General features: G+C 48.6%; 1 protein-coding gene across 2 annotated transcripts in view; it reads right to left on the bottom strand.

The window, feature by feature from the left end:
* Nucleotides 1-14,494, bottom strand: part of WNT5B (Wnt family member 5B) — a 67,864-nt gene extending 53,370 nt beyond the window's left edge. Inside the window, exon 1 of one of the 2 annotated variants that reach the window (XM_068191773.1) lies at nt 14,369-14,494. In XM_068191773.1, the coding sequence (XP_068047874.1) occupies nt 14,369-14,374 (6 nt within the window). In that variant the 5' untranslated portion in view covers nt 14,375-14,494. Of the gene's footprint in view, nt 1-339; nt 503-14,368 lie in introns of those variants that run through there. The other variant, XM_068191774.1, reaches the window with a different exon arrangement.
* Between the last annotated feature and the right edge of the window lie 270 nt (nt 14,495-14,764).

Raw genomic sequence — 14,764 nt, 5'->3', positions numbered from 1 at the left:
GAAAGGAGCAAACTTCACACAGGAGCAACAGTGATTTTTGAATGGTTAATTGCACATTGCTGTGGTTTAGTTAATAATCTGAAGTGAGACACACACTGCCATGCAGCGCCTCCTCACCTAACAGAGGCATCTTTTTGACACGCCATGCAGACTGTCATTGTCACACAACGGTTGAATAAAAGCCATGAATATTAAAAGCAATGAATATTAAGTCTGCACCCACAGCATTTCATACACGGAACATACTGTAAGACACCAAGCAATAAAGTACAAGAAACTCAAGGAGACAGAAAGCTACCAAACTTCTACAATAGCTGCCAGTATTGTTCAATTACTTACCACCTTCCTATGAACCATGGACAGTCAAAAAGCACGACCAGATACAGAGCCCACAAATGAAGCTAAAGAGAAGTACTCCTCTGCTCTCACACACTCCTGAGTAACAGAGAGGATAAACTACCACTGGGCTGGTTTAAATGTCAATTGTAATCCCTTGCACTCTCTGCTGCTCACAGCTATCAGTGCCCAGGTGAAGCCCACTAAGGAAAGGAGCCACTCAGGCTTAACAGAAGTCAGAGAGGCTGGGTTAATCCCATAAACCTCAGTTCCCAGCCCTCACTCTCCCAGCTGAATCCTCAAAGTGAAATCAGGAAGCCTTTACTGCCATTAGCATGAAGTCCAAGTCTCAGGGCCTTTGGATCTCTCACTTTAGACCAGGACCCCAGTGTGCCACGAGCTCTCTGCCAGCAAAGCTGCGTGGCTTTGGTCTGCAACGTGTGGCTTGTGCTGCAGGAATATTCAGGGGCCCCAGTGTGCTAGGCACTACACAGGCAGAAATTAATTCCCATAGTTACTGATCTCATAGATAAATGTAAAATCTTACACTGAAAGAGTTTTCTCACCTCCTTTTTCAGCAGGACAGTCATACAGCAATACTGGCATTCCTCTCACAGTGGCATAAGGGAGAAGACTGAAAAACATATTCAGCTGCCAGAGATGTGACTGCAGCATGTCAGATGTGCAGGCAGGTGACCCTGGAGAGCTCACGGAGAAAGAGCAGGAGTTTCCACACACTCATTTGCCCAAATATGTGCCCCAGAGCCCCAGCAGATTTATGTCACCAATGCAGCCACACTGCCCTACTGCTGTTATTCAGGTGTAGCAGAGAAGACAGCAAGCTCAGGTGGGCTGTGTCCACTTCTTGGCACTTCCACACCCCAGGAATGTCTTCCTTTCTCCTGAAATCACTCCCACTGCACTAGCAGAAAAAGCAGGGGAAGACAAGGCAAAAAGCAGAACTAGAAACTGCAAAACCCAAGCCCTATTTAGTCACCAAGCTGCATCTGCTCTTCACACATTTTGTGGAAGGATACACTTCTGCTCCACCGCCAGTGAAAGCCCAAGGTCTCCAGCTGTCAGTGTGCTGCCAGGGCTGGGGTTCTTCCTGATATATTTACAGCATCACACCAGCATCTCTGCTCATTAAACCATGATATCTGAGCTATGACTTTCATTGCTGCTTTCAAGGTAATCTATCTGAACTATCTCTCACACTGTAAATCTGGTTGCTGAGCAAGAAAAATATGGTTGCCCCAATGTGACTTTGTCACTGCAATAAGCTCGGCTTTTTATTTAGAGAGCAGGTTTTCTGTCTGTCTTGCAAGGACAAACTCCTGATCAGGACTAAAAATCTGGGTGAGACAACTGACCAACACATCTGACCCAAGGCTGAAAATAAAAGCTGGCTTCCCACCTTAGTTTCCAAGTAAACTGCACCAAATGACGCAGCACCCCATACTGCGTTTCACAGGCAGTACAGATATATTTAGCCCAGTATGCCCCTCCCAAAGGACAGTGTGGGGCACAACTGGCTGAGCAGAAGCCAGGCAGGACACAGGGAAACAAACCAGGCAAACCATCCTCTCCTACTCAGTAGCATGGTTCTTGTTCACTTGCTTTGTTTAACATAAACAAGCAAATAAAGCCCCAAAACAAGGAAACCTTGCAAGAGGAGTTTTATTTTCAGGTCAGGCAGCAAACCCAACAGCTGTAATTCGATCCTGGAAATTAGCAGTTTAACTTATTTGTGTTGTTGGGTGTTCTTTGTATTTCCATCCGGGAGTCAGACAAAACCAGCATCTACCCTTTCCCCAGAGGCTTGTGAGAGAAAATGGTGCAAACACCACACAAGCATCAGTACATGTGAACATGGAGTCTCCTTTCATGGATGTCACACGAGGAAAACCAGCCACCTGAACAGTGATACTTGGGTGCCTGAAGGAGCACACTGAGATCTAGAAAAGTGCCCGAGGGAGAGGAATTTCAGTGGTGTATAGACAACTAACTTGCAAATGACTTGGTCTATTTCAGAGGACACCTCCCCTGCAAGATGTTTCCAGGGCTGTGGCAGGGTTAGAAAACAAATGCAGATCTAGGAGGCTGAGTTTTTGCCCTCAGGGCCCTGGGAAGTGATGTCCTCCTCAGCCTCCATCAAATCAGATAACAAACAAGCCAAATTATTGTGATCAGAATGATAGAAGGCAGTAGCTGCTCAGAAGCATCCACCAGGCAGGGTTTTGGCACCAGCTGGTTGTACAAGGTGATGAACCAGAGATTTTCCAGCCAGAAAGCTACAAGAGGGCTCTCTGCCACACAGGAACACAGGGCATCTTCTTGGCTGCCATGTGGGGCAATCTCCTGGCCTCAGCTGAAGAAATTACACACTGAAGTCTTAGTCATAAAAGACTTCTCAAATCAGGAAAATGATCCATTGCATACTAGAAATGAATCAAGAAATCACAGCAAAACATAACAAAGTTGTGTGAACAGGAGTATCCTGTCAAGACCACTGGCTGCAGCTTTGCCTAACAGGGCTGGCTTTAGTTCAAGTCTTTGGGAAACTCTCACTCCAAATGATGAACCTTCAGTTCCGAGCTGGCCCAAGCAGAGCATGATTCCTTAAGGAGCCCTCAGTGCAAAACACAAAACCACTTCTCTTATCATTTTCCTCTTCCCCAAAGGGGAGACAAGGTGGGGTCAGGGAAGATTTGTGGCCATGATAAGACTTTAATGTCTGAGTAACACTATAAGCACAGAGACTTTTGATTTCTCAGAGCTGCACTACCTCATCCTTTCCTGTGATGATTTAAGAGGCTGAGTAGAGTGGCTGTCTCCCAGACTTTCACTCCTTTCCCCTAAAGTGTGCTCCCTTCAGGCCTGATATCCATGTCCTTCCCTCAGCCAAGAGAGGCCAAGCACAGCTTTTTGCTCATGTTATTGCTGCCCCAGACAGCCAGGAGAAGAGACTATTATTTAAAGATGTGCAGAGTGAGACTGGGATATGACTGTAGTTACTGACCCCTGGGCACCCACCCTACAGCAGAGGACCACAATGTGCTGAGATGTGAATAACCCTCCTCCTGCAGGAGAGTTGAGGAACCCTCTTTTTCTTATCAGACTTTTGAAAAAGCAATGAAAGATTTTTCTCTAATTAGAGGTCGAAATATTGTTTTTCAAAACTCCGGCAAGTAATTCCTATCCTACAGGTTATATATGTATCGCTGACAATGTCTGTTACCCAAACACAGAGGAATGACAGGCATAGCTTCTTATCCCTGACTGCAATGCTTGGAACCAAGCTTATGATGCAAATATTTGAAGTTAAGATTTCAAAATTCAGGTCTCTTCAGCAGTTCCTGCTTCAGCACGCTACCACTGTATCCATAATGAAAATCACTGGTTAAAATACAAAGAGCACGGTAAGCTCTTCAAACACAATCAAACACCACTCTTCCTCTAAATACTGGCCAAAAAGGTTAACATACTCACCTAGCTCATCACTGTTCCAGTGATGCAATGTTTGTAACAGTCCTGCCATACACAGGAGAGGTTTCTGGAGAGCCAGGCTTTTTTCCTGCAAGAACAAATCTCCTGCTCGTTTAGATTAATTGATTTCACACACAGTTGTTTATGTGTGTGGCCTCCCTTGATTTTCTGAGCTCTCCTCACTCCAAACAAAGCAGCTGAGGGATGTAGATGGAGCCAATTGCATCTGGGAAGAGGGGAGATAACACCTCAAAGCCAGACAGAAAAGGACATTTCTTGCTTCAGAGACTTTTCCCTGGATGACACTTTGAGGCAGCCTGACAAAAGCATGCTTCTAGGGAACACCATAAAACTGCTTCAGAGACACACTGCACAGAGCCCAGCAGGAAAAACCTCCCCACAGTGGTGGGAAGGGGGAAAAGTAACTTCTGAGGAGAAAGATATATGGCAAGCTGTAAGACTGCAAACAATAGATGAACCAGAAACAGTCTTAAATTTTAAAACATCCTGATTTCATATAACAGCTTGTAGCTAGACTGGGAGAGCACCAGGATCCTCATTTGTGCATGGAACATGTATCAGGCAGCTGTGAAGTGCACTACCAAATGCTGGTTCAGAAGGAAAATTTATCTTTGGAAAGAAACCTGGGTATTAATTTGAAAGTACAACACAGAGCAAGAAAGATTAACTGCCCTCAGCCTCTCCAGCCATGTGGATATACCACAGGTTCAATCTGCACTGAATTACAAGTCATCACTGATAAAGTACTGAAGTAGCCAGCCAGCAAAACCAGTGGAAATACACTTTTGTGGCTCTGGTCAGAGAACAGAATCTCAGTTCCCCAAGAAGGGCTGGGATTTCAGCATTTGCCTGCATCCCAAGTAGGGATGAAAGGTCAAAATATTAGACTAGTTAATAGTATGAACAATTCCAAATGCTCTTGATTTGAAAATGCAGGGGTAGGAAGGAAGATATTGTTGATAGAAACAAAACATTCAAAATGTTTTAGCAGAATTTTCTCTGTCTGGAGAGAGTCCAGAGAAGGGCCACAAAGATGGCAAAAGAAGAGGGAAGCCTGCCAGTGAGGAGAGGCTGAGAGAAGAGGGCCTTGAGAAAAGAAGGCTTAGGGGAGATCTTATCATCATCTTCCAGTATTTAAACAGTGGCTACAAAGAAAATGGAGTCTCCCTTCTTACAAGGAGGCACATGGAAAAGATACAGGGTTACTCCTGGGGAGATTCCAACTGGACAGAAATGGAAAATTTTACACAGTGGAAACAACTGGCCTTTGGACTAATCTCTCTAGGGAAGTGGTGGATTCCCCAACATTGGACACTTTCAAGATTTGCTGGACACTGTGCTGGGCCATCTTGTTCAGACTGTGCTTTTGCCAAGAAAGGCTGGATCAGATGATCCTTTATGTTCCTTCCAACCTGTTATTCTGTGAAAATGAAATGTTGATTCAAAAGGAGAGATTTTGGGGTTGATGTGAAATTTAAACTCTTGTTCTGGATACCAACATAAAATGACATTTAAATGTCAATTGGAAACAGAAATCATTAGGTTTTGAAACATCACTAAAGAAAAGCATGTTTTTCTTCTGAAAATTTCAATTTAGATCAAACCATGTTTTCTTCTGGGAGCTTTTTTTTTCATTTTACCAGCTCTGTGTTTGTTTGTTGTGCTGCTGGAGGACTGGACATTTGCTCCAGGCATACGGATGTCTGCACTGAGGTTACCCACGCTGAGGACACACTGGAGATTCTTTACCGAAGTCCAGGAACACACCGGCACCCAGACCTTCTTAGGAACCTGAACTGTTACAGAGTAATCAGCTGTTTTAACTTAGGGAAATGGTCCAAGGTGTCAGACAAGTAGCAAACAGAAACTCACTTTGCCCACAGAGGTGGAGTGGGGTCTGCAGATACTTCTGGATGCCCTCCAAAGCATCTCCTCTTCATCAGCACACAAGACTACACATCTCTCTCCAAAGGCTGACTTTGCAAAACCTTGGAGAGGAAAAGGCAAGTGGGCCTCTGGAGGCTCTAAACTACCTCCAAAAACTCATTACTTATTTAATATCATTCCTTTGCAGAAACAAACCCTACAAACAAAAACCCAACTCCAACCTCAGTAATCCACAAAATTTCTGTGCAGACACCTTTAGGCAGATGTGCAACCACCAGGACCCTCTGCCCTGTGCAGGAACAGCCAGCCAAAGCCTGCTGTGAAAGCAGGGACAATGACAGAAAGCAGCATTTCCCTAACACCTGCTGCTTCATGCCCACGGGACAAGGCACAGCACGACAATTTACAGGGACTAGTCACAGATGCATGGCCTCAGATTGCCGCTCATCAAGACAGTCTGGCAGATCCACCCCGCACAATGCTGAGGTATGCCAAGAGAAAGCCTTGCCAAGGCAGGAGTGACAGGACCAGGCGATGAATTTGATGTGATGATGCTGGTATTAAAAGCCAAAGGCTTCTGTACATGTGGACAGAGCAGCTGAAGGGAAAAGTAAAATGTATTTAGGTGGAGTCACAACTGTTGACTGAGCAAACCAGCAGCATTTGCCTGAAACCAAATGGAGAACAGATTATGTTCAAGCATCTCTGGAGCTTTTAACATCAGACCAGCACCTGCGAGCTGATGGACTTTTCTGGATGTCAATCTACAGCTTGGGAATGGGTGTTGCTTTGAAGCCCTTTCAATCCCAGGCTGATTTTAGGAAGCTATGACCACCCCATGGCAGCCTCTGCCACCTGTCCCAAGATGTCAATAAGCCACAGTTTCCACAGGACTGAACCCTATCCCTGCTCCAGTTCCCAGCATATACACAACCTCCTGCACACAGCTCTGCCACATAATCCTTCCCTGGCTGTGGACAAAGGTTTTCGGCTTTGTGAAGATCACCACCTCTTTTATCACGAGAAAGAATGACTTACTGAACCAGCTGGGAAGTAAGAGATAATATTCCTTGTTGCCTCAGGGAGGTGCAGGAATTGGTAGAGGTAACCAGCAAAGCTTTCCATGCCTGCTCCGCGGCATCCTGTGGTGGCCAACTTCCATCTGCCCAGCTGGGGATGCACTGCATGAAGCACGAGGTTTGCCAAGTCAGATCTCACCCAGGTTTACCAAAAGCAACAATAAACTGACAGAACTTCCTCAAAAGCAGCAACAAGCTGACAGAACATTCTCTCTAATGTATTTAAAACACATTTCCCAGTTCAGCCTTGTCCATAAGCTGAAGTAAGGCTCTAGGTAGCACAAACTAACTGTGTCTAAACTTAACTGCTATTCCTATTGCTTCTAGCTTGGTTTTATGCTTGACTTGAAAGCATTACCTGGCCTCTCTAAGTAGGGCCTAATCCAGACTTTCAGGGTTACCCCACTAAACTTTTTTTAGTTCAAGAAATGGGGAAAAAAAAAATACATGCTCCTGCCAACACCCCAGTGTCAGCTGTGCTGACAAAGATGCCTCCATGGTCAGAGCTGTGCCCACAGAAAATGCTGTGGCTCCCCTTCTTTCACAGGCTGTGGCACAGACACAGTCTAACACAAGCAGCCAAACTCAGACAGTAAATTGTTCCTGGTGTGTGAGTCTGACCTAACTGGCACAATTTTCCTGGAAGATAAAGAAGTTTTACGTGTCTTGTAGATAAAAGTTTGGGTTGTTACCTGCAATGGGGTTTTATACCACTGGGGTGCAACTGTTGCCGTGCAGAAATACAGACCCTTACATCTTCTCAGCATGCTGTGGAGGGAAGCTTTTGAGCCTTCCAGCAGGCTCCTTGGAAAACAGCAGAGATGCTGAAAGAGCCTGTGAAGCTTCAGTAAAAACTGAACAAAGCCAGTGCTGCACTTACCAAGCTTACCCAGCTGAAAAACCTCCTTGTCATTCATAAAAAATTATTAGAAGTTCATTTTGAACATTGGCAAAACTCCCAAACACCTAGTTAAGAATAGGTGGAAATGGGGAATAGTTATAAAAACAGAACAGAAATCAGGACAGGTAATTGGTCATAATTAATAATAATAATGAGTGCTCACAGGAGCACTCATTCCACTCTACCTGTACCCCAGGGTGTGAAATCTCCACAGGTGGAATAACAGCTGCAGCCACCCACAAGGCTGCAGATGTTGCTGTGAAACCTGGTTTGTGCACACCACACACGGGAGCAAGAGCTGACATTTTGGTCTAAAACCAGAAACTTCCATTGCAGTGTAAAGAATAATGGGGCTACCCCATAAAAATCTGCATCATCTCAGTGTAACACTGTAAAGCTTCAGTTAGTTTTCAGAGATGCAAAACTGGGCAAAATTGACAGTGATGACAGCCACAGGACACTACAAACCTTCCCAGCTGTGACACAGAAATGATAATGGCAAAATATTTACTAAAAAAAACCCTGACCTACTGCCAGGACCAGTATTTACAGTAATTATTAACAAATCTGAGCTGCAGAATATAATAAAGGAACCTGTAGAATTGCTTGAGCTGTAAAAACAGAGGAGGGAAAAAAGGAACTTAATTTGCCTTTGTACAGTATCAATTTTTTATGATTGGAGACAATTTCGAAGCACTCAGGAACACCTCAGGGAGTAATGAACCTGACAGTCAAAAAATTATTTTTTCTGAAAAATGTTCCATTAATGAAGACATGCTTGGGCTCATACGTCTCTCTCGACACTCTGTGATACATAACAAAGCTCAGAAAGGTTTTCCAGCTAAGCAAGGGAGATTCTCATTTAATTTGCTTTACAGCTCCAACTTGTCCATAATAGAGGTGCTACAATGCTTCAGGACTCAGTTAAACAATGGTAGCAAACCAGCCAAAAAGCTAAATACAGAACAAATGGAAAAGGAAGACAGATTTAGAGAGACCACTGAAATATTAGTATTCCTGTGACTTTTGTTAACCCTCTGTCCTTAATGATGGACAAAACCAAATCCGAAACACATGTTCCACCTAATCACTTCAGTCTCCCTCACCTCCAATTGAGATGGGAGAGTTTACAGAAAACATATTTTCCCTCAAATCCTTCAATGTGTGTTCACAAACCTCTCGCTATACAAAGACACAATGTTGCTCTGCTTTTCTTCCCCTAAGACAAAAACTATCAAACCCTTTGAGCCTTTCCCACAAGCTACTTAAAACCATAAATTAATCTAAACCAAGAGCTCTTTACCCATCCCTGCACGCAACAGTGCCATGAGCTCTCTGGCCACAGACTGATTCCCAGGAAAATTCACTCCATTTGAGTGGTACGTTCTGCATTAATTCATCTCATTCTGTTTTGCTCCAGAGGCTGAGATGAAGCTTTGCAAAATGGACTAGTCACTTTGAGTAATCAAGCCCAGACTACTCAAGAATGCCCAAGTATCTGAAACAGCTGAACCTCGGGGAAAAAACAGGACCTTTGACAGCATTCAGAGCTGGATACCCCAAATCACCAGTCATGAAAGCCCTGGCCTGCATTACCTTTGCTCTGAATATGAGAGTATTAAACCCGAGGCCACCGGGTTAGCTCAAAGAAGGGCAGAGGAGGCCAGGACTCAAACCACGTCTCTCATGTGGCAGACCACAGCATTAGCTGCAGGCATGCCTGGAAAGAGAGATCCGTCAGGGGTCTCTTGCAGGGTTATGCAGGGCACAAATGGTTTGATCCCGACGGTTTTATTTCGATGGCGAAGGCTCCCAGGTTGGGCCGTACTTACTGTCCCAAACTCAGAAATTCTAAAGAAAGCTAATTCTATCCAGCCTGTCAGAAAGAGGAGCATTGCCTTTCCTCTGCTTGTCCCTCTCTCTAGCTCTTCTGAAGATGAGGGGCACATCACCTACTTCTCAAACAAACTCACACAAAAGGCAGCTTGGGGAAGCCCAGCTCTGAACAAAGTGAAATAAGGAAGATGCCTTTGTGAGGAAGCACCTACTGCTTCCCCACTGCTGAATCCCTATGGGAGCAGAAAGAGGCACTGTCCCTTTAGAGCTGGCCAGGGAGCAACTCAGCATGCCTGGTCTCTGGGAGCAACCACAGCCAGGGAGGAAAACTGTGGGCTATAGTGGGACAAGGGGAGATTTCCTGAAGCCTGCTGCAGAATAAACACTCAGAGATGAGAGGACAAGGGACCCTCCAGTCCTGAGGGCTGTGCAACCAGATTTAAAAATAAAACCTAGGAGAGGGAGAACTGGCTTGCCTGGGACCTTGAAAGAGCCAGCATCCACCGAGATGAGGGAGCGAGCAGCAAACCACCAGCCTGAGGCAGCCAGGAAACGCGGCAGCAGCAGCCAGACCCACAGCCCAGCCACAAGAGAACAGGTCGGCTTAGGAGGGATGAAGCTGGCTGGGGAGTTAAAATTAGACAGGTAAACATTCCAAGGGGAAGAGATGGGGTTCACACAACCCTCATGTTTGCCACTGCCAGCCCCTGGGGAGAGCCCTTCAAAGAACTACTCGGGGGCTGAGGCACCTCGGAATAGGGCTGTTGGGGCCAGTGGGCTGGGAGCACACAACTCTGTGGGGCATTTTTACCCCAGCCTTTGCTCCAAGCATTTGCTTCCTGCCTGGCAGCATCCCCAGCAAGCAGGAAAGCTGTTGAGAGAAGTATGGAGGACATTGCAGCATAAGGAGAAGTGCAAATCCTGAGTAGACGGGGTACAAAGGGACCTTGCAAAGGAAACGTACCAGGGGAAACCCAACCAGCAATACAGTTGTGGCCATTTTGAGCTCCCTTTCAGAGGGAAAAAAAGAGTAAAAGAACCAAAACCAAGGAGTTAGTCTTGCAAACTCAGCCAGCCTCTATAGCTCAAGTCATCCAGACCCCATGAACTGGAGGGGACACACAGCACTCCCCCCTCTGCCCTGCCTGCAGCCCTGAGGCAAGCCATGAGAGCTCAGGGCCTGTTTTACAGCTCCAAGGACAAGGGAAGGATCCCCACAGGCAGCCACGCTACAGCCACTGCAGTGGGCTGCCAGCAGCCGTGCAGTCACAAGGCAGGGAGAGCACCCCCGCTCTGGGGAGCTGCTGTGCCAGGAGTGACCATCTGCCCCAGGAACCCTGCAGCTCCACCTCTCCCAGAGCAAGGCAAGGCCCGCCTGAGCTTCATCAGGTCCTAAGGCAAAGCTTGGAAGGGGGTGGTGGATCACAGGCTCTGGCCTCATCTGTGATTCCGCCCATATGGTCTCAGCCAGTTGTCTCTGCAGTGAGCCCAAGAACTTGCACTTTAGTAGAATGTCCCTTCCAAAGAGACACCCCATCTCTATCAGAAGATTTTAAAAGGTGGAGAAGCAAATGCTGCCTTTGGTCGTTTGTTCTGAAGGTTAAACACTGCCTGTTTCTAACAGAGCCTAAATGACCAACCACATGCCTTAAGTTCTCTTGAATTAGAAAGCTCTCCAAGCACCAGCTACTTCCAGAGCTGCTGAAAGCAGTCAGGTATCCCACCACGCTACATCTTAATGTAGCATCTTCCTGAAATGCTACACAGGTCCTCATTCATTAAATCTCCCATTAGAAAAGGATTTTTTTTAGTCTGGGAGAAATTCCCCTGAGCCCTCTCTGCGCTGCTTTCAGCTTTAATAAAGTCTGTGTGCCTTCTCCCAGGAAGTGAAGATCCCTTTCTATGCAAAAGTGGAATCAAATCACAGACTGCACTGTCTTACATAACATGCCTTGGCTGTCCACATTCTGATTTTACAAGTGCTGTGTTTAAAAGTCTCTCTGAAATGTTCAGTGTGTGTGTGTGTGCATGTGTGTCCAATTTATTTGGAAATGACGAAATGGTTTTCACTCGAACTTTGATCAGCTGCTAGAAAAAAAAAAAAAAAAGATCTTATGAATAGAAACAATTTATATTCATTTAAATGAGCAATCATGCAGTTTTCAGAAAAGAGCTGGTTTCCCTGTGCGCCTTGAAACCCAACCCCAACAACCTTAGGACAAAATACTCAAGATGTGAAGCAGTCCAGAAACAGAGGGGCCTACTGGGCTAGAGAAAGGAACAAATAGCTTAAAGGTAACTTTAAATTTCACAGTATTTGATCTCTTCCTAAAAGAACAAGCTCCTGGAGACTATGCTATACAAGAATGTTCATTTTTCTTTAAAACACAGGACCATCAACTTTCTAGGCCCAGCTCTTTCCAAATTTCTATTTTTTTTTTTCAACTGATGTAATAAATTCTGGCAGATTGGGAGGGAAAGGGCTGAGAAAGAAGACTTCTCAGGACTGGGAGCCTGCAGCCACAACTTCAGTTTCAGCTTTTCAAAACTGAGATCAGTCATATGTGGAAGGACATTTTCAATGTCCATGCACCAGAGACAAGGGAAAGGACACAGGGGCTGCTTACAGCTCCTGAGAGATGTGCTAAAACTGAAGGAGCCGGGGAGGGACTCCTTTCCAAAGGGAAGGGATCTGTTGCAGACACTCCTGGGCACAGAAATGAATGAGCAACAGAGCCTGAGGAAACCTAAGGCTGGAATGGGGCCAGCTCACTTCGCCAGCTCTGCCTCCTGACCCGCACTGGCAGCTCATCCTCATGCTTCTCTCCTCATAGACTCAGCTATTTTCTTTAAAGAAGGATAAAACCCCAAGTAGTTGGACTAGCTTCTCTGCACACGTGGCAACTCATCCCATACCCTGGATGTTTGGGGTGAAAAACATTCCACCTGAATTCTTGCAGAGCCCAACCTTTACCTTGGCTAAACCCAGGCGCCCATGCACAGGACACTGGTTTAAGAGGAATCTGTCTCTCTCCTGCCAACCTTGAGAAAGCCCACCTCTTTCTCTTTTGGGAAGAAGAGCACATACCCAGCTTGGTTCTCCACTTACAACTGCACCTGTGTGACAGAAGACAGGCACCTGCAGGTGAAAGTGCCACCATCAGAAAAAGTGGTCCCTTCAACTCACGTGTCAATGCCCAGCAGCAAATGTGGGAAGGAAGGGCCCTGACAGGCTCACACCTGAGCATTGGTGTGGTGTGGGGAAGGTGAGGGACACTCTGGAGATGTGCATGCAGCAGGCAGGCTCCGAGGGGCAGATGGACGAAGATGAGTGTAAAGGAGAGAGAGACCTTGTGTGTGCCCAATGCTGTGTGGGCACAAAAGCCCTCATAAAGGGCACCGAGAAAAGAGCCCCCAACACCGAGGCAGATAAGCAAGCATTGATGCACACAGTCCTGACATGCAGGTGATGTGGAGCAGAGCAGATTGCACTGGAAATGTGCAGGTGCACACAAGGAACACCATGCACACACCCCCAGGGTTTTGGCTATGAAGAAATTGAAGAGCTTAAATGCCAGTACATGTGTAAGAAAAAGCTCTGTCACTAAAAACCCCGACCCCAAAGGTGAACAGGTGAGCATGTGGGTGCAGGCAGCAGGGCAAGAGTGATGAAGATGATGGGCAGCCAGGAATGTATTAAGAGATAGGTGAAAGTTGGATAGAGAGACTTACAGGGACACTCACCCGATGGCAGAGGAAAACTATCAAAAACATGGGGCAATGAAGTGCATCAGAACACACAAAAATATGTTTGGGGAAGTTGTTTTACACATACCACTAAGGGAAGTATTACACCACAATTCTGAGAGGAAAAACCAAGTTTCATAAAAGAGCGTGTCTGCCACAGATGTAACTGGGATGCTCACGCCCTGGTCCTGTGAAACCAGGCAGACTTTTACTTCTCATCTGTGCTTCCAAGAGCGCAAGGACCTTTTTCCACACCACATGTCATGGCTCGTGCTGGCACATGCAGCCACACCACACACACGGGTGAGAAAGGACACTGTGGGTGCTCCCAGGAAAGCCGCTGTGCTCACGCCCAGGGAAAGGATCCTCCTCTGACAGTAAAATCCCTGTGCTCACACCAAGGTCCACCTCACTGGCGTAACATCTGTTTTGTGAACTCATGTCTGTCATGCCTGAGGAACATCTGTTTCATCAGCACAGCGTCTGCCACCCCAGAGGAGCATCCCTCGCGCCCCAGCAACATCCCTCATACCAGAGGGTGGCCCCTCACATCCCGGCAGCGTCTCTCATGGCACCGCAGGTCTCTCCCACCGCAGTAACACCACCAAGGCCACCGCGGGGCCATCCCGCAATCGGCCGCAGCCCCGCGCTCCGGTGGCCCCTCCGCTGCCCCGTGTCGCTGGCGGGCTCAGCCGGGGGCTGCTGCCCGGCGGCGGCGGCTCGGCCCCCGACGGGCCCCGCCCGCGGTAGGGGCCGGCCGCCGCGGGGGCTCCGCGCAGCCCGATCCCCGCAGCCCCCGCTCCGCCCCGACCGGCGGCCGCACCGGCCCGGGGGCGCCTCCCGGGGTCGGCGGCAAAGCGCGGGCGCGTCTCCCGGGCTGGGAGAAGCGGCAGACCCCCGGTACCGCCCGCGTCGCCTCCCGCCCCTTCGGGGCCCGCGCAGGGAGGCGTCCGCCCCCGGGACGAGCCGAGCCCGGGGGTCTGCGGCGCCCGGCGCGGCCGAACAGCTCCCGGCCCCCGGCCTCCTCCTCCCGCCGCCGCCCTCCTGCCGCGGGGCCGGGGCCGCCTCCTACCTGCATCTCCCGGGCGCCGCCGGCGGCAGCGGCAGGTGAGCGGGCGCCCGCGGCGGGCACGGGGCTCCGCGTCCCGCTCGGCGGCGTCGCGGCGGCCGGAGACCGCGAGGGGACGCACCTGCCCCGGGGGCCGCCGCCCCGTCGCCGCGCCGGGCCGAGCCCCTCGCCGGCTGCGAGAGGGGAGCGGGGGGACGCTGCCGGCGCTGCCCTCCCCGTGCCCGCGGCGGCGCCGGGCTCCGGCAGCGGCGGCACCGAGCGCGACTCCCGGCCGAAGTTGGCGGCAGTGGCGAGTGCCGGGCCCGGGAGATGCCGGCGGATCCCGGGGGCTCCGGCCGCCTCCGCCCCGCCTCCCCCCGCCCCGCACCCGCCCCCCGCGCCCTGCGCCCGCCCCGCCGC

This window comes from Anomalospiza imberbis, chromosome 5, assembly GCF_031753505.1.
Source record: "Anomalospiza imberbis isolate Cuckoo-Finch-1a 21T00152 chromosome 5, ASM3175350v1, whole genome shotgun sequence".
Classification (NCBI taxonomy): domain Eukaryota; kingdom Metazoa; phylum Chordata; class Aves; order Passeriformes; family Viduidae; genus Anomalospiza; species Anomalospiza imberbis.
This window is presented reverse-complemented; position numbering and strand designations above follow the sequence as displayed.